Source organism: Orbicella faveolata, unplaced genomic scaffold (genome assembly GCF_042242905.1).
Source record: "Orbicella faveolata isolate gen_17 unplaced genomic scaffold, um_ofav_v1 contig_34, whole genome shotgun sequence".
Taxonomy (NCBI): Eukaryota; Metazoa; Cnidaria; class Anthozoa; order Scleractinia; family Merulinidae; genus Orbicella; species Orbicella faveolata.
The window spans coordinates 33,884,188-33,903,947 of NW_028301563.1; the positions used below are offsets into that span (position 1 = coordinate 33,884,188).

Below are 19,760 nucleotides of genomic sequence, written 5' to 3' on the forward strand. Positions count from 1 at the left end.
ACAACGAGGTAAAACGCTAACTTTATTGTTTAGGTTATCCCTTTTGACTTCACCGAACACCGACAAAAAAAAAAGAGAACAGATAAAAGATGTCGAAGATGTTGCCTTTGCTATATTCTATAAACAAATTTTACAATGGGATCCGAAATTTTCGCTCTGTTCAAATTTTCAGCGTATAACAGCAATTTTTTGTGTCGCTATGTGCGGCTGTTAAATCTCAGAGTTTCATCTTACCCGGCTACAGGTTGACAATAGATTTTATAAACGTTCAGTTTAATAAAGTGTATTATCGTTTGTCTCACGATGTAGTCACATCTCAAGTGACTACATCGTGAGACAAACGATAATACACTTTATTATTGCATCTACCACGATGAATAACAACAACCTTTTCCTCGACAACGTTCAGTTTCCTTTCTTAAAAGCAGTTTAAGGTCGCCATAACGATTAACATAACATTTCTGTGTAGGTTTTATGTTAGCAAGGCAGTTCGGCGGCATGTTATTGATCACCTTAATTGAATTTTAAAAACACGTGTAAAATTCTCTTCAATGCTGAAGCATCACACGTTTTTAAACGCACACAAGCATTTGGAAAATAACGTCTGAATTGTCGGAAGATTATCATAGATTTAATGAATTATAATGAGATAACAACACTATTGTTTCATTGAGCTGTGTAAAAAAAAAATCTGCGACTCTTATGTCCATGCCGACGAAGTCGCACCTCCGCCCACTTGAGAAATTTTGCATAATAGGGATCCTTGCCTTTGTTTGAATGCTTTGTTAATGAGTTTATTTGTTTTTACCAGCCCGATATTCTAAAAGAACACAGGAGCTTCGGTATTCTATTGATCTTAACTCACACAGGCTGTTCCGAGTTCTTGTAAGCACCGACTATGAAATCGTGCACGGTATTTTCGTTTATTCTTGCAGTTTTGGTGAATGAAGGATCCTGCAGAACCAGGTAAGTTGCAAATTTTGATTTGAAGATTAATTCAAGCGATTTTTCAAGCGTGATTGACGCGACCAACCGAGGAAGAAACGTCCTTTTAGCTTAAGAGAACCGTCCGCAAAGAGTAACATTGGAAGAATTGATTTGCCCTTCTTATAAGAAAGCCTGTAAACGTACGGTTTTACGGTGAAAGATTTTTTATCAACTATGTTTAACTGAAAATATCGATCGTGTATGGTTCGTCACACTCGAAGATTTCAAGACGGACAGACAAGATTGCAGAAATTGTTAACTTAGTCTTGCCACTAGCTTCTATGTTCAAAAGAGAAAACAACTTGCTCAATTCAAAGCGAATTTTGCTTCACTCCGCGAGTCAGATGTCTGCATAAGAACCTTCGGGAATGCCTGTTAATTACGATTCGTGTGTAAGCCACAAAATCGAGTTGACCCTAAGAGACAGACTGTCCAAGAGTAAAGGGTGTTTTCTATTAAAGTCACAGCCATTAGTTTGATTGGAACCGCCATTTATACCTAAGTGGATTCGTGAGATGTTTGGAGTACTAAAAACCTGAGTTGGGGAATGTTTTTTTATTATTATTATTTATAACCTTGAAGTACTGTAAATTTACAATAAAGCCACTGAACAATATCTGACCTGAAGTGTTGTCAAGACTAACTTGCAGGACTTGATTGATCAACAAATAATTTGTTATCTCAGTTCTTAACTGGCTATTTTTTCAACAGATTCGATCGTGGTATCGACAGCATTCTCGGACAAGAGGTATTTTAAATCACTTGTATTCCGGCTATTAATCGGCAAGATTTTCAGTTTCTAAGTAATTTTTTACAGAATGCATTCGTCGGCGTTTTTGATCAGTCAGTGTTGTTTCTTTTGTAAAAGGCGCGAATCTAGCGGTATTAACCTCTCGAGAGTGTGAACGAACAGTTATTTACTTTATTAGTTTATACATTAGCTGAAGCGAGACTCATTAGTTCATTGACTTCTTTAATTGTAAACTAAGTTGCGTGTGTTGTACCTAACCAGTTAGAACTGCAGATTAAGGTTTTCTAGCCTTCTAGCCCAGCCTGAAACTGAAACCTGTTATCAGCAAATTCGATAATTAACTAATGTGATCGTTTCTTTATATGACTTGTTTTTTCGCAGTCCTATCCTTTGTTGTTGGGTATCGTCAAGAAAGGAGGCCATCTTGGACTTGAGGAGTGTCGAAATCAGTTCAAAAATGAGATCTGGAACTGCACACTGGACAACAAACATGTTTTAAAGGAGTTGCCCATTTTTGTTAAAACAACGCTTCCACACGGTAAAGTCGTTGTCCTTCAACAATTCTTTATTGTCCCATACTTCCATGTCAAAGCGCTAGATCCCTCACATAAAAAAAAAAACGTAAAAACTTCGAAGACAACGATTTCAATTTCCAACTTACTTCTTACAGTCTTGGCATTTGTGGCACAAGTTCTCTAGAAGTGTTAAAAAAGATTGGAATGAGAACTAACAGACTGACTTGTTTAATTGTTTTATGTTCACTTATATAAGTCGTTTGCAAGACAATAACACCGAAGATAGTCAATGAGCATTGACTAATCCGGGACAAACTGAACTTCTCAAATGCGCTGAAAGACTAAAAAAGACAGGGAATTTCAAAGTGTTTTTCCATTTCATCTTTTCTGCTCTTCGCTGTAATTCTGAGAAGGCTTAGATGCGCTTAAGACATACTTATAAGGCGTTAATTAGCTAAGAAGTTTCTAAGTGTATACTAATGAGCTGCTATAATGAGATCATCTTGTTTGCTTAACAAAATTATATTTCACGAGCTATCGTGAACGCTGACAAACAACCCTGTATTCCCTGAAAAGCTTCGAAAAAGTTACAACAACTAAATTTTGTCATTTCGAGTCAATTCTTCTGAATTCTAACTTCCTATGGTGTTGATTCGTTGTAGCCACTCGTGAAACAGCTTTCATCCACGCCATTAGCGCTGCCGCCATTACACACGAGATCACGCACCATTGCCGACGGGGCAACATTCCCGGATGTCCGTGCGCCGAGGTCAGGAAACAGCGAAAAAGCAAAGACGATTGGCAATGGGGCGGATGCAGTGATAACGTACGATATGGAGAAAAGGAGACCAAGCGCTTTATAGACAGACTGGAGAAGGGCAATGACGCTCGAACGGCTTTTAACTTGCACAACAATGAAGTGGGAAGAAAGGTGAGGTGACAGAATAACATGAATGTCATTCTCGACAAAAAAAAACGTTCTCTAGATCTGGGGACAAGGATGCATGAACACTTAAAAAAGCGACGTCCCAACATAATTAATACAATTTGCGCATCTTCGTCATTAGTAATCCGTGTTAATCTTCTCCATCCTTAAACATCCTCGTTTCTTTGTGCTTGTGTTTTTCGCTTTCTCAGTAAACTACTATTTTCAGGGTTCTTTCAGTTTGAAGGTAATTTTGTACGTGGCCAAAAATTACTGAAAATAACGTGACTGAGCTCCCCGCGCTCAACGGCCAGGCCCCTAATTACATTACTGAACTGCTAGAGCCTTATGTACCAAGCAGAAATCTTCGATCCTCCTCCAAAAACCTCTTGAAAGTACCACCTGTCAAGTTAATAGGCTATGGTCATAGGTGTTTCTCTTTTGTAGCACCTAGCCTATGGAACTCTCTTCCGAACAATATAAGAGGGAGCGGCTCGCTATCAGATTTTAAGACTTGTATAAAGACATATCTTTTTAACAAATTTTATAACTAGACTTTTGGTTAGTTAGTTAATTAGTAGATTAGATAGTTTAGCTAGTTAGTTAGTCAGTCACTTAGTTAAGTTAGTCAGTTTTTATTTAAAGGTTTTAATGATTCCTAGTTTTACTTTCATTTTTACAGCTTAGCTATTTTATTTGTTAGTAATTTTTTATCACTGATGTAAATTTTTAATGTAAATTTTATTTTTAATAACATTTTTTACTGTAAAGCGCCATGAGCCCTGGATATGGCGCAATACAAATCTATTATTATTATTATTATTATTATAGTTGGCTTTTTTCTGCGCATATAAGTTAATAAATAGAGATTAGAGAGGAAGACACATCAGCCTTACTTGGTTTTCATGTGGATCCCCTATTCGGGTCGGATTGGGATTAGGATATGTTGATTTTTGCGGAGGGAGGAAAACCGGAGAATCAGAGAAAAACCATCGGAGCAAGGCGAGCACTAACAACAAAACCAACTTACGTATGCTACCAGGCCGGAATCGAATCCCGACCACATTGGCGGGAGGCGAGCGGTCTCGCCACTGCGCCGTTCCTGCTCCACTAATGACTAGAGCCTGAATCTCAGTTAAAAAGTAACTAGAGTGAAAAAAACTGAACCACATTATTTCGAAAGCCCAAAGCAAGTAAAAAGAGGTTGATTAGCTCTCGTTTATATATGTCATAATCTCAAAACTGTAATTACGAGCGATAGAAAAGTGAATAAACTAATATAGGTTTATTCCCGCTCAATTGAAATCTTCTGGATTCCATTCAAAAACTTTCACACACTTTCCTCGCACTAAGAAAACTTATTTATTACAAACAGGTTGTTCGCGCGAGTCTGAACAGAGAGTGCAAATGCCATGGCGTCACCGGGAGTTGTAATTTGATAACTTGCTGGAAGCGGCTGGCGCCTTTCACCCTGGTGGGATCCAAACTGAAGGAGATCTACTATAAAGCTGCACGGGTATCATTTCAAAACAACATACTGCAAGAGAGAGTTAAAAAGCCACCAAGAGCTGTGTCTAGCAAGGAGAAAAAGCTGGTCTACCTTGACTCGTCCCCAGACTACTGCGTCAGGAACGACAGTGTGGGATCTCCAGGAATGGTGGGAAGGACATGTCGGGATGACGAAGTGTCCACGACCAAGTGCAGATCTCTGTGTAACTCTTGTAAAATGAGGCATCAAACAGTTGAACTTTTCAAACAAGTTAAATGTAACTGTAAGTTTGTTTGGTGCTGTAGCGTCAAATGCCAGATCTGTCCTAAGAAGTTTTCGGTGACAACATGCACAAGAAGGTAACTTACTGCGCATGACGCAAAGCCTCAAGGGAAGATTCGACCAATCAGATTGCTACGATATTCAGGGTCTTTTATCCAATGATGTTTTCCCGCCAAAATGTACGGCTTCCGTCACATAGTCACCGCGCTGCGAATTCTTTCATCCCGCGAAAAAATCCGTCAGCACGGGTTTAGAATGGAAATTGCCTTACTTTTTCGATTTAACTACTCTAGATGTAGCGTCTTTTCTGGAATAAGTACCCCTCCTTTAAATGTATTATAAATGTAAAACATTCCTAATTGAAATTAAAAGACTAAAAAGCAGTCTTAGTGAGGGTATGAAGTGAGAAAAAAATAACGCTTTTTAAAAGATAAAAATTGACGAGGGGAAAACTGAAATTTCTCTGCAAAATGAAAACAAAAAAACAAAAAAACAAAAAACAACGAAATATCAGTGGTTGAACGCATGCTATGATAGGATAGCCAAGAATATTACTCGGAAATATTGTATACATGTTGATTATTTGTCATGGTGGCAGTTAGGTATTCAGTCAAGAGGGAGCCGCAAACAGTTTCTCAACCGGCCATTTTCGTATTCTCGGTATTGGACTGGAACTAGCTTGCAATGGAGGCTCATGCGAGGGAATACCCGTATTAGCCTCAGTTGCAAGCTAGTTCCAGTCCAATACCGAGAATACGAAAACGGTCTATTAATTGTGCTCGTAAAAAGATGCTTTTCAGTTGTAAAAGTTATCTTCATATGTATATATATAGGCTAAGTTTGGTTTAACGTTCGAGCTGTGTCGCTAATTAGATGCATGCTGATTTACAAATGCTCTATTTGAAGCTGAATTGACGCTGAAAAAGTATGAAATTATTTTAATCTAGTTTCATTTAATGGAGTGATGGAAGCCATGTATAGGTACTGCGATATCGCACATTCATCCTCTATGTCAGGTAAAGAAGACTCTGTTAAATTTGTTTAAAACTAATAAACATTGAACATAGTTGAGAAACCTTGCCTTTTGTAGGTGGATAATTAATAAGAGAACCTGGAGGAACATTGCGTTAAAAGGGAGCTTAAGCAAACCATGACGACGACAGCAACGAGAACGTCACCAAAAAAAGGTTTAATGAGCGGAACAATGGCTGTGCACGTGCGTTATAAATCTTTGTACATTTCTTTGCCAGCCTCTGCAAAACAAGAACGTGAACTGACCAAGTTCGGCGTAGCCTGAGGAAAGCGAACTACCACGGCAAATTTTTAACATTTCCATTTGGAATTGAACGCTTTCACTACATATTTAGCCTGAACATGTTTTTAGAGCCATTGGCGTACTGAACTGATCTAGACTATCGCGAATTTCGCTGGTAAAATATAAATTCATTTTTGACTAGGCGTCGTCCAAGGCTTCGCCGTCGCCGTCAGGCTTAATTAAGCTCCCTGATATGATGACAGCAAAACTCTGCGTTAACGGAGTTTTATTAGTCCTCAGTCTTCGAAACGAAAGAGGGCCTCACATCTGGAGATATTGGATGCTCTCCTAGTCCCCTTAATAGGGCGATCTTTGCTGACGTTTTTGTTTACATTTTTCCTCACTAGCATACGACTTTGCACAGAGAAGGCATCACGCTAGACACGAATTGACTCTAAACATTTAAATAGCTTGTGAGACTTAGTATCTCGTGAAATGTCTGGCTCCGTGGGTGTAATTTTCAAGGACAAATGGGCTTTCAAAAACTGCAAAATTTTTTGGGAGGCAAAAGCTCTAATGAGCTCATAAAATCTTTGTAAAATTTGGAGTTTTTAAACCCGCGTCGCACAAAAAGTATTTAATACATCGGGCTCAAATTCCTTGGGACAGTTAATCGTGCTGTGCAATTTTAATATTCAGGTCTGATATTTTAGTAGCTTGCATCAGAAACTGAATCTCTTATGCTAACGAGGCAAATGTTGTAAACAAAGATCCCCCTCTTGTTTGTCTACCATGTGTTCTTCCTCATATGTAAATGAGATCCACTGTTATACAATGCATGATCAAAACAGGACCAAAACACGTTAACAGGTATCTGTCAAAGTCTTAGTTATTTTCATTGGCATGGCAAAGAGGCGTTCTTTAAAAATTAAAAATGATCTGTCTCTTTGATCCTGCATAAATTAGTTTTCGTTTAAGAGGATCCAGACACAGGGGGTAACTACAAATTGAGTGTAAGTATATTTTTCTTTTAAATTGTCAAGAATTTTCCAAGTTTAGTAACTTGAGTTTTTTTTAAAAAGTGTCATTTTATTTGCATTCAAGTTTCATGTAGCGCAAACAGGTAAACACTAGAAAAACTTCCCGCGCAACTGGTGGTAATTCGGTGCTTTTTGCGTTCATGGCAATTGCGTTCAAGTATTTCTTAACATGTTCCTCTTTCTTTCATGTGCCTTCACTTGATAGAGCCGCAAAGATCGGTGCCTGGTGAGAATGACTTATCTGTCAAATCGTACAAGTTTTTAACATTAAATTTTCAAACATGCAGCCGTAGATCACAATTCTACCGGTGTAACATGAAAAACCTTTTTTCGCCCCAGTCTCATCGCAAATTTCTAACAAAGACAGCACTTCTTGGAAGTGAATCACGTGCTATGTCTGATAGAACCACGTGATCAACACGCAATCTTGCTCGCTCGGGACTACCCGCTGTGTCCTGCAAGAAAATAGCGTTCTTTTACGGTATAATAAATCCTTTATTGACCAAGCTTGTTCGGTCAATTGGCCTCGTTCTTTATATGCGTGTTTATGATCCTCGACTCCGTCTCGGTCCATAAACAAGCTACATTTTGTGTAAACGCGCAAATAAGAACTTGGCTAATATCCGAGCCATCTTGACCGAACAAGCTTTCTCAATGACCCATATATATTATATATACATGTATCTGATAATATTTAGATACAATTTTTAACTCCACAGAGCCTTTTGGTCAAAACAACAGAATGGTCAAAATTGTGGACGCTTTATGCAGCTTATTATGGAGCATCATCTGGTTGATAATCTTATTGCTTCTCGCTCTGCCTATTGGCTTCATAGCTGCCATCCTCTACGTGCTTGTATCGCCATTTAACGCCTGCTGCGACTGCACTAAGAGTCTGACGGATTTCTTCATGAAGGGAATCAATTTTCCCTACAATGCTGCACATAACTGCGTCAACGGAAAGCGAGGGTGTTAAATAAGAATCTCCTGGATGATGAACATGTAATAAATCAATTACAAGACCGACGTCTAAGTTATAAACCGCGATCCGTCATGAATATCTCCCTTCATTAACATGTGGCCAGAATTTCACTTGTACAGACACTTCAAAATCTACGACACAAATTTCTGCTTGTAATTTTCCGCTTGCGGGAACATTAACGGTGCTAACACTATCTAAAACTATCTTTGAGGTTTACCAAGAGTAGCCTCAAACTATAACCTGCCAAAGAGTGTGCACAAAGGCAGCCAAAAAAACAGCAAGACTCTTTTGTAATTTTACAAATAAATATCTTAGGAAATAGATGTATCGAAAGTTGACAATGCTCAGTGAAGCTGGTTAAAAACCATTTCTCTCCCTCCTCCCCCCCCCCCCCCCGCCCCCCGCCGCTACCCCCCGATCAGTCCGTAACGAAAGCGCTAACTCTGCGCCACGCCACTCCCCCTTCCCCATGCCCGGCCACAAAAACTTAGCGTTTGGGTCTGGAACGAGTAAAGTTTTCGAGCCCGCATTTCCTCTAGAGAAGAAATCGAAGAGGCAAGAGGGCTTTGGCAGAGGGTAATAGCAGTTTTTGTCCTCTTATGTCTATATCTTCAAGATTTTCCAAGGTGGGCTAGGTAATCTAAACGTTCATGAACTTTATAAGACATTCTGTTCGCCTAAAGCGTATCGGAGGACATCTGAGAACTCGCCAACCCGTGAAAAATGTCAGCCGTAGTTTGAGCAACGGACAAGGTAAGGGATGACCAGGAATACTTAGAAATTAACACAGAGCTTAGAATTATTAAGGATTGATGCACCGTAATGGAGCAATATGATCCAGAAGTAGACTGACCATCCAAGTCTTGTTATAACATAACTGACATTTTAATGACGTCTTCAATGTTGCTCAAGCCATGGTACATTCTCCCCCCCCCCCCCCCCCCCCACCTCCCTCCGAAAGGGTTTTTTTGACGGGCTTATGTCTGATGGGGTTTGGTAGAAGAGTCCCTTTTTTGTGAGCTTGTAAAGGAAAATCAGGTTATCCCTGCTAGTGGGGGGAAGGGATGGAGAGAGCGTGATGTTGCCAACTATCTCATTTTCATAAGGGGTAGATTTTGATTAACCTCACCTAAGGGGGTCAGGGTGGACATAAAATGGAATTGTTCTTTTGAGCCAAGGGGGAATTTGGGAAAAATTGGAAGTCAGTGATAATTTTTCGATATCAATTATTTGACAAATGTTTCGAATACAGAGTTTGTTAAATAGGTCATTTCCGAGTTACCTTGCAAAACCTTTCATTTGAAAATGAGTTTGATTTGCATGAAAAAGAACCTGTAATGGGAACACATTTCCATATGAATGGTTTTGCACAAAGACTTAATTTGACACAGAGGCACAAGACAACTTAGAAATAGCCCATTGTCATAGGATGTGAGAATCAGCTTAGAAGATAGAAAGCCAATATAAAATGCATATTTGTCTACAGATTTACATGTAATTGTGTCTTGCTATGTTTTTATCTTATCAGATTCGCATGAATATGATCTCATTGTGATTGGTGGTGGATCTGGGGGACTTGCATGTTCAAAGGAAGGTGCGAAGAGCTTGATTTGTATTAAATTTGATAGTGAATATTTATTGTTTAATTTATGCAAAAGATTTATGTTAAATTATTTATAATTTATTCATAGTTTAAGTTAGTTGATGTGGTAACTGGCTTGTAAATGAGGCATAACTCATGCCAAGTTGTATTGTTTCTCTTACAGCCGCTAAGTATGGCAAAAAGGTTGCAGTCTTGGACTATGTCTCTCCCTCCTCACAAGGTAAAGATAAAGAATGTAGATTTCACTTTGGTTTAATTCTGGATAGTAAACTCACTGTGAGAATGATTTTGCCCACCTGGTTCGACCATCTAGAGAAAAGTTTTTCTTATAAAGAAGTTCAGTTCAAGCAGTTTTGCGTACCTGTGAAAACCAGTTGCCCTTGTGCTGAAAACGTCAATGCAACCCCTGGTAGTCTGTATATCATGTGGCCTGTTGTCAGTAAGTTATTAGTTTTCTTACTGACTGGCACAGCTAATCTTTTATTGTGTTGTTCAAGGTTCCATTTGGGGCCTTGGTGGAACCTGTGTCAATGTGGGATGTATCCCTAAAAAGCTGATGCACCAGGCCGCACTCCTGGGAGAGTCATTCAAGGTACAGTGATATATAATGTACTTCATCAACAGTTTTAGTTGTAAAAGAATACAGGTTCAATTTGAAAAGAATGCCAGAACATAGCTGCTTTTTTATGTAAGCATCAATAAAATTTCTATAAAATTTATTTCAATCACAAAATGCTTTTTTACTATACTTTCAAGAGAAAGAAATAATTTAGAGATCTTGCACAGCGCAAACCAACCATTCTTGTACGCATGCCTTCTTTTAAGAATAAAAAGTTATTATCAAAATAAGCAGAATTGCATGTTTGATCTTCATTTCTAAAGATTTACTGTTTTAAATGGATAAGTGGTACCTCCTGTGGCTCAATGTTAAATTCATTTCACTCTTTGACATAAAGTTGGCACATGATAATGCCTCTGATCTGCATTCTCTCTTAATTTAGGATGCAAAACATTTTGGATGGAATGTTCCTGAAAATATAACCATTTCATGGTATGGATCCATAGCTGGTATGAGCATTAACTCAAAGAACTTGAATTCCTTAATTTTGACAGAATTGCTTTACCTTTACGTCACAGGGAAGCACTTGTGAAGGCTGTACAGAATCATGTCAAATCACTGAATTGGGGCCACAGAGTTCAGTTGCATGACAAGTAAGTGACATTATTATATCGATATAATGTGTGCTCTGATTGGCCAATTGTAGGACATTATTCTACCCTAATGCCCACGGGCCGATCGCAGGCCTGCAAAACTAAAGCAAAAAGCCATATAATAAACAACTTATCAACCTCCTACATTTGGTCTTTACAGGAAAATCTCAAACCTTGCTATCGCTATCGCTCGGTCAATACAGCAAGGTGTCAGTTTGAGATTTTCCCGTAGAGACCTTACTCTTGGTTAATAAATAGTTAATAATACCCAGATTGAAATGGTGAACTCAGTGTTATAGCAGCCGAATTATTGTGTCTTTGATATTTTGTTTTTCATTGTAATGTGGTTGTAATGGTGTCTGTCTTTTTCAGAAAGGTTGAGTATCTTAATGCGAAGGGATCATTTTTGGATTCTCACACAATTAAGGCAGTGTTAAAGAATGGTACTGAGGTACAAGAATTTATCTGATTAAGACTTCCATTCGAAAGACTAACTGCCACAGACAGTGTGAAATTAAAAAGAAACTTATTGCAGAAATAAGCAACATGCTCGCACAATAGCTTTCATTTGCAGATTGAAAAGCTATCTACAGCATAACAAACTGTACCACATGAAAATATTGTTCAGTAGCTTCCATTTGAGTGGCCACACTCTAGGTTTTGATATCATCAACTACTTTTATCGATAGACAATAAAGTAACAAAGCATATCTTCAGAGGGAAGCCTTGCGATAAAACTAACTGTTGATTTCTTGGAGCATTTAATTTGGACTGCTAAAATTAAAATCAAGTGGCTAGCCATGCTAAACTTTTATTGATATTATACAGTGTGCAACTCACAGCCCACATTACTTCAAGAAATGAATGCATTGTGTTTGAAGCCTGCAGGGTTTTGTTTATAGAACTATACCAGCAAACCTGAACATTAATATTTCTGACCAGCTGGTCACTAATGAATTTGTATACATGCTCTTGACTTTACTTATTGACTTTTCAGAAAACTCTGCGAGCTGAAAATTTTGTAATAGCTGTTGGTGGAAGACCAAGGTTTCCTAAAGAGGTCAGTTTTACGAATGGCTAGAGTGAAATCTGATTTTCCTTACAGATTTAACATGTTTATCTATAAAGTAAACAGGCAAAATGCAATTGACCATACAGTCATATTTGTCTTTTTGTAGGTTCCAGGTGCAGTTGAATATGGTATAAGCAGTGATGACATTTTCTCCTTAAAAAAGTCCCCAGGGAAAACGTAAGTCTGGTATGCATATCTGTTTTGGTAACAGACTGACACCAGACCGTTGCAACTTGCCACATACGTTTTTTTTGCGTGACATGTGCACTAATGGCCTGTAATAATATTGGCTCTAACAGCATGGATTTCATATCAAGCTCTAAAGCACTTAAAATTTTGGTTTCCTTAGAAATTCTTCTCTTCGCATTTCATATTGGCAGAAAAAAGCATGTGAGTTACAAGTATGTTTACAAGATAACAATGTAGTTACTTATTTTTTTTGTTTGATTTTTGCAGGTTAGTTGTTGGTGCCTCATGTATCCTGTTGATGTCTTGTTTTCCATCAACACCTTTGTCTTATTTAGTTATAACCTCCAGCGTGCTTTACTCAATGCAAAGATTGACTTTAATTTGTAATCCATTGAAGAACATTTGTCCTTTAGTGAGGCCTAAGAATCTTATTGCAGTCATGACAATCTTTATTGGTATTACTGGTATCTTTCATTTTTGGCAGTTTTAGGTAATTTTAAATCATTATGTTTCTGTTTCCTTTCATTTGAAAACAATTTGGTCCATTGTACATTCATTTTAGATTTTTATTTTATTTTGTGGTAGCTTCTGTTGTGTTCCATGTTCTTCTTGTCCAGCAGATTATCATTTTCCTTAACAATGCTTTATGTAAGATGTTGCCTTGGAGTGTGCTGGTTTTCTGACAGGTCTTGGATTTGACACATCATTGATGATGAGATCCATTCCCCTCAGAGGGTTTGACCAGGTCAGACTGGTTTATTGCCTCCTTTGATTAGCAAAGGAATTCTTATTTCCCTAGCTTGATTTTCAAGTTATCTTTGCATCATCTCTGATAAAGGGTCTGGAGTGTCGTGTCATGTTGTGCACACTTGCAAATACCGGAGCTTTGTAGAAACCACGATCCCAGGCTCTCTCTCCTTTGCCCTCCTCTGCCCCAACGACAAGGGAGGCAAAGGAGAGAGAGCCTGGGATCAATGTTGGCCTTGTACCTAAGTTTCCGTCTCATGCCTAGCCCTGCTCATTTTCGCACAGGTAACAAGGATTGTAGCCTCAAGGAACGAGATTGCCTCAGTTTCATGTGTTTTTTTTCCACGCCTTCCATTTACTTCCTGTCACATTTTTTTGCGTCAAAATGAGACCTGGCTAGTAGTAGTGCTTGAGAAAACTTGAATTTTTTATCTCTCATATTTGAATCAAAACCAGTATTCTTTGTTCCCCCAGCAAATGGCACAACTCACTACTGATTACATGGAGAATCATGGAACAAGATTTCTGAAGCAATGTGTGCCAGTCAGGATAGACAAAGCTGACAATGGCCTACTTCATGTAACATGGAAAGAATCTGTGACGGGTGAATCACACCAAGAAACATTTGAAACTGTTTTGTTTGCGATTGGTAAGTCTGTCTGTGGAATGAACTTCTTTTAAAACCAGGGTAAACCAGAACGAGAGTTGAAAAGATTCACTCTAGTTTGCCCACTAACTTTGATGTGTTCCCATGGACTTTTTGTACTCTCTCTCATAATTTAAACTTGTTCAAATTTCTGTTACAGTGGACAAGTGTTTCAATCAAATGTATTTGCGCACATAGGAAACTCTAAAATTGTCGAAAATTTAAAGTGGCTCTGAACCCCATGTAGAGAATTTTTCAAACTTTCTCAAATGTTGCATCTTATCCTACTTATTAAAATCGATAATAAAAAAAAAGAGTTTCACTGTGCCTTTTTTGAATTATAAACCCTTAAAGGTAAAATTAAGGGATTTTTAGCAGGATATACTGTTGTTATGGTAACCTGTTGTGTCACGAAAATGATAATAACGTGTTCACCGGTGATTGGGCAGCTTTTTGACATCATGATTGCAGCATGATAAAGCGTGGTTGTAATAGCACATCAAAATCAAGTCTTTGAAAGTGCTGGAAACTGTTTTGAGCCACCTTACGTTTGTTCAGCCTCAGTGCTACCTAGTAAGCCATTGTCATTTGTCGACCAATGGTCTTTCTATTGAGTCATGCTTTTTCATTACTAGAAATAATCTAAATACTACACTAGACAACAATTTCCCAGTTTTAGCTGCTATACTTGGGTAGAATCAAGTAACTAAGAAGGAGCTTTTAACTTCAGGTAGAGACCCTGAAACGTCTCAGTTGAATCTTGAAAGTGCCGGAGTACAAGTGCATCCGCAAACCAAGAAAATATTGGGAAACAACAATGAACAAACCACAGCTTCACACATTTATGCAATTGGTGACGTCCTTGAGGTAAAAATATGATAGCTGTACTATATTCAGTTAGATTTCCAAACGATTACTTTTCAAAGAAACGGGTTTGCTACGTAGGCATTCAGGTAAATCACTTATTTATTTATCGACTTGAAATCGATGAAGCCATAGCAAACTTGCAAGCTTATGTTTAATAACCACCTGTTTAAATAAATTGCTTTTGTCTTGGAGGAAGAGCTATCGCTCGAACGGTTGACTTTCTAAATCCGCCACGGTGGTATATTTGCTCAATCATCTACCAGTAGAGTTAAGTTTGATTTGCCCAAGTTGCTGATTGTTTGAATCCACCTGCGGCAGACGGCCCTAGCATCAACTAGCAGTATTTCTTCTTCCTTCCCTTGCACCCCCCACCCCCCCCCCCCCCGCCGCCTTTCAATGAAATGCTAGTCCATCGGAGGGTTGGCCCGTGGCAATAAATTCGTCGGTACCCATTTATACACCTGTGTGGAGAGAGGCACTTTGAGAGTAAAGTGTATCACCCTAGAACACAAACAACCCAGTGACCCAGGCCCTGAACCCTAATCTACAAAGATTGTGGACAATTTTCGTTCAAGCATCCCTTTCCCCCCGACTGTTTGCGCTAGTAAAACTAAAAGTGATTTTCGCTCAGTAATCAGCAGTTGATGTGTTACTTGTCATACTTGCGTCGCTGATAGCACCGTCCAGAGTTGACGCCTGTGGCTATCAGGGCCGGCAAGCTGCTCGCTGATAGGCTGTTTGGAGGGTCTGACGTCACGATGGACTACAGCAAGGTAGGTCACAGGATTACCATGCTCTATTTTACGGGCTTGACCACATTCATACCATACTCCGTTCGAATACAGTCATACCATTCTCTGTTTTAACTCGGTAATTCCATAATCTGTTTTAACACATGCATACCATCTTGTGTGTACTTTGAAGTCTAACGGTAAAACTAATAACAATTATATGCTGGAACTTTTCAAACCTGCAGGTAGCCACCACAGTGTTTACACCGTTAGAGTTTGGAACAGTTGGACTGTCAGAGGAGAAAGCCATTGAGTCCTATGGAGAAGACAACATTGAGGTCAGTTTAGTTTACTTCGCTACAAAGAAAAGGGGAATGGAAAGAAGTTGAGCTCGATCGTGAAGACTTAGCTATCATTAAGCTATCTGGCGGAGAGCTGACGTTTGCATATCTCTACTCGTTCTTCAGGTATACCACGCCTTTTACAAACCTCTTGAATTTACCGTGCCCGAGAGACACGTCGAGCAGTGTTACATGAAGGTGAGAAGCTTAACTTTCTCAAGTGGAATTCAAAACAACGTGAATTTAACTTGATTTTTTTTCTCCTGTGTTTACAGGCCGTTTGTTTGCGGGAAGGCGAGCAGGAAGTTTTAGGTCTGCATTTTCTTGGGCCTAATGCTGGAGAAGTTATTCAGGGTTTTGCTGCCGCCATGAGGTACATATAGCTTTTAATAATCTGATGATTCAACAGTCTGATGATCGCTTTAAGCGTGGAATTCGAGTAACTGTGTACTAGTTTCTATCTTAATAATAAGTTCACAAGAAAGTTCACAAGAAAGTTCACAAGAAATGTTATGTTGAATACATAACGAATATTGTCTCGACATATCCCAAATTCTCAATCCGTGCAGTGCGACTACTCGAGCTGAGCCTCCTAGAAGAAAACTAACCAATCAAAACGTAAACTGAGAACAATCGACTGGTAGCTTCAATTGACGGCAAGTAACGGTCTGTTTGACGTGACAGCATTTAGCACTATCGACTCCGCTGTGTTATATACACTCTCAGAGATTCAGTCCTTGATGGCGAATTATTGCTGCGGAGCGAGCGTAGCGAGCGAGCAGCAACATAATCAGGATTTAAGAAGGATATATAGAAGGGGGTACGAATTCTCGAATTCAGCACTTTTTACCAGAATGCATTGCAGTTAACCAGACTGCACTGCGTCACTTTTACCGGAGTGCATTGCGCCTCGAACAACAAGAGGATGTCATACTCGTCGAGCCGTCGTCCTTTTTCGCGTGGATTCCACTGAGAAAGTTTGCTCTGATTTACCTGTAAAGCGATGTGAAGAAGATCGTGCTTGACTTTTACAAATCTTGCTATGCGGTATTTGAAAGTTTGTAAATCTGGACGATTAATTGTGACATCTTAATCTTAGTATGTCATTTCTCAGCAGTCTCGCCTCCTTCGTCGAATTCTTAAATGAAGAGAAATCGTCGTTACTAAAGCCTGTAGAATAATTAAAACAAACGAAAACCGTGGAACACGCTGATTTCATATATGCTGCAATCTATTCCTTTTCATCGAAACATGAATTTAAGCTAAAGCTTGAGCATTTTCACACATCGCGATGAACACGTTCTCGACACAGTTTGTCAAGTTCTAGAGATATTTAATGCGTACCAGTACAGAATTTATAAGTTAGATTTCTGCTCCTACAATTTCCACATCTTTCGATTTTCGCGATCTGGTAAAGGGGAGGTTGATGTGTATCATTTTATGTCCAAACATACCTCAGATCACAATGTGCTTTTTTGTCTCGATCCTTTGTCACACCTCGCCATCGATGCGCCATCATGCATGAAGTTGATGCATACAAGGACAGATTTTAATTGAAACCACGATTTGACACTACTTTGAGAAATAACAGTTAATTTAAGTCTTGAAACGCGCAGATAGATTAATCACGGCATAAAATATGTCACCGACAACAGAATGTGCCGCAGCATTACTATCTTTTAGATACCCTAGTAATTAAAAGTATAGAGTACAAACGAGCATGCAATAATTTATAAAAATCTAGTCATAATTATAAATCTCTCTCGAAAAATTTAGCTTGAAAACTCATTTTGCGACAATTAAATCGAACCGTTGAAAAGCGTACAAAATCTAGTAGTCGCACTCTACGGTTTGATAATTTTGAGATGTATCAAGACAATATTGGTTATCTGTTCAACATAACATTTTTTGTGAACTTTTCCTGACTTCGTGACACTGACATTTTTCAGTTTTAATGTATTCTTATACTTTTTTTCCTTGCTGTATTCGTTCTTTGTTTATAAGGTGTGGTCTAACTTACACCAATCTATCCTCAACTGTTGGCATACACCCGACATGCGCAGAAGAGGTGGTTAAGATGCATATCACCAAGAGGTCTGGTGATGATCCCACTGTGACGGGCTGCTGAGGATAATTTGCTCTCACTAACAACTGCGACCCGGAAAATTCCCACATTTCCTTGCAGTGCGCTATGATTTCTTGTACACGCAGCGTAATTAATTAGCTGTCAACCGTTTCAGTTTTTCGTGGCAAATGTATTTATTTCATACGCGAGTATTTTATCGTCACACGGACCCATTTGACGTGGCATTCATCTCTTCTGTTATCCAGCGAGAAATAAGCGCGTATTTTGTAAATTTTCATTAGTGTGCCGGAGATTTGCCAAATGTTATTATCCATTCAGAGCATAGTATGACTAACAAGTAGTCTCGCTTTGACGTCATGATGCTAAGCGACGTCTGCTAGGGAAAACCGCTGCCCAGTTTTCAAATCTTTGATTGGAAAGTCCAACCTCGATCCCAGCCTCTCTCTCCTTTGCCTTCCCTTCAACCTTTAATTTCAACCTTCAAGGACAAAGGAGATAAAGAAGAGAGAGCCTGGGATCGAGGTCAGTAAAAGCTAACCTCGTCCTCAGGATGCTTTGCGTTTAAAGAGAAGACTTCCCTGGAACAAGTTTGAACAGACATGGGCCAGAAAATGTGCTTCTTTCTTTATCGCGAGTAAGATGTAGTAAAAAATACGTGTCAAGTTGTGGTGGGTTCTTCCGGGAGCAAAGTGAGAGCAGAAACAATTTTTATCCCTGCAAGAGGAGAGCTTGTATTTATGACGAAAGGTTTTGAAATTGTGTATCACAAGAGAACCTTTCCGAATCAACGACAAGTAAATTTTTTTTATTCAGTAGAATGCTGTCTACTGTGAAAAGACAAAAGAACAAATAAGCAACAGAATATTGTAATGGTGAAGATAAATGCTAACTTGAATTGTAGTTTTCATGCAAGGCAGCTATTGACTGTTTCGTGTTTCGTGACTAATTTTGTAACAAAAATAAAGTTGAATTGGAAATACACCGTAGTTTGTACTCTCTGCGTTTGAGGTTTTGGGGACCTGTTTTCGAGAGGGGGAAGTTTTTGTAATTTTTCGGTGTCAGGCAGTTGGCTTAAGAAGTGGCAAGTTTTTACATTAGGTTTTGGTGATGTTTAAATTTGGCTTGCAACTTTCTCAGTGTGAATTTGACTAACTTCGTGTTTTAGAGGCCATTTCCGAGTTGGATTTTTTCTGTGTCAAAAAGAGTCTTCTGCGAAACCATAGGAGAATGGCTTCCCCCTACTAGTTCATTTTTATGCAAATCAAACTCATTTTCATACGAAAGGTTTTGTACCAGGACTCGTTTTGAAACAGGACTCGTTTTGAGGCACAACTAACTCGGAAATGGCCGATTCCTCTGCGCTAAACTGAACTGACCATATTTGGAGATGAAGCATGGTAGAAAAGACAGACATCCGTTTTCCTTTTAGAACGGCAGATAATTCATGGTAGGTCACATATAAACGCCTTTCCCTTTACTCCTTAAATGCTAACCACAAGCAAACAGCAGTAATTAAATGTTAACCGCAAGCAGACAGTAGTAAATAAATGCCAACTGCAAGTAAACACAATATTTAAATGCTAACCGCAAGTAAACGGCAGTAAATAGAAGCAAACTGCAGGGAGACTATATGGGTGGCCTACCATGAATTATATCCCCTTAGAACGAGTTGCCAGTTAACTCATGTCATTAATATGCTTCTACGTTAGGTGAAAATCGTGGGAGTGATGACTTCCTAAATAACTTCTTGTGCTGTGAAGCACTCAATTTTGTTTATTGCACGTATAGTGGAAACCCGCGTTACGGTCACCTCGTTATTACGGCCACTTTTTTGGTCCGGCGAAAAGCCCAGACATTTTCTTGTAAGAAAACCCTGTTAATACGGCCAACGGCCACTTTCTGAAATCCCAACTTGTAAAATCCTTTATAATTTTACCCCGTTTATACGGCCACTCGAACCAGTTATGTTCATCTTTCCATTAATTGTCATTATTTCATACACTGATTCAAGTTTCAATTTTTGCAAAATTATATCTACAT

At 38.9% G+C, this 19,760-nt stretch overlaps 1 protein-coding gene, 1 long non-coding RNA gene and 1 pseudogene across 3 annotated transcripts; all 3 read left to right on the forward strand.

The window, feature by feature from the left end:
- The first annotated feature begins 300 nt into the window (after window positions 1-300).
- LOC110049097 (protein Wnt-8b-like) lies at window positions 301-6,024 on the forward strand. The gene is made up of 5 exons (XM_020754868.2): window positions 301-966; window positions 1,699-1,735; window positions 2,120-2,276; window positions 2,916-3,184; window positions 4,554-6,024. Exons 1-5 carry the CDS (start codon window positions 899-901, stop codon window positions 5,028-5,030), a joined length of 1,008 nt encoding a protein of 335 aa, XP_020610527.2. The 5' UTR covers window positions 301-898; the 3' UTR covers window positions 5,031-6,024.
- A 425-nt stretch (window positions 6,025-6,449) lies between these two features.
- LOC149105908 (uncharacterized) lies at window positions 6,450-8,550 on the forward strand. The gene is made up of 2 exons (XR_016201500.1): window positions 6,450-7,217; window positions 7,964-8,550. It is a non-coding gene; the product is annotated as an uncharacterized LOC149105908 (long non-coding RNA).
- Window positions 8,551-8,736: 186 nt separating this feature from the next.
- Window positions 8,737-18,699, forward strand: LOC110049141 (thioredoxin reductase 2, mitochondrial-like; annotated as a pseudogene). Its single transcript, XR_016201380.1, has 18 exons — window positions 8,737-8,979; window positions 9,755-9,820; window positions 9,993-10,049; window positions 10,327-10,421; window positions 10,831-10,880; window positions 10,967-11,041; window positions 11,414-11,492; window positions 12,039-12,101; window positions 12,220-12,290; window positions 12,570-12,589; window positions 12,956-13,047; window positions 13,524-13,698; window positions 14,426-14,562; window positions 15,240-15,335; window positions 15,539-15,631; window positions 15,761-15,832; window positions 15,910-16,007; window positions 17,639-18,699. The product of XR_016201380.1 is annotated as a thioredoxin reductase 2, mitochondrial-like (transcript).
- Window positions 18,700-19,760: the final 1,061 nt, after the last annotated feature.

Bases quoted from the DNA above. Each gene is read 5' to 3' on its own strand.
- LOC110049097 (XM_020754868.2), top strand. From the start codon at position 899: ATGAAATCGTGCACGGTATTTTCGTTTATTCTTGCAGTTTTGGTGAAT. The intron at 967-1,698 runs GTAAGTTGCAAA...TTTTTTCAACAG, and splicing joins GAAGGATCCTGCAGAACCAG to ATTCGATCGTGGTATCGACA. The intron at 2,277-2,915 runs GTAAAGTCGTTG...GATTCGTTGTAG, and splicing joins TAAAACAACGCTTCCACACG to CCACTCGTGAAACAGCTTTC.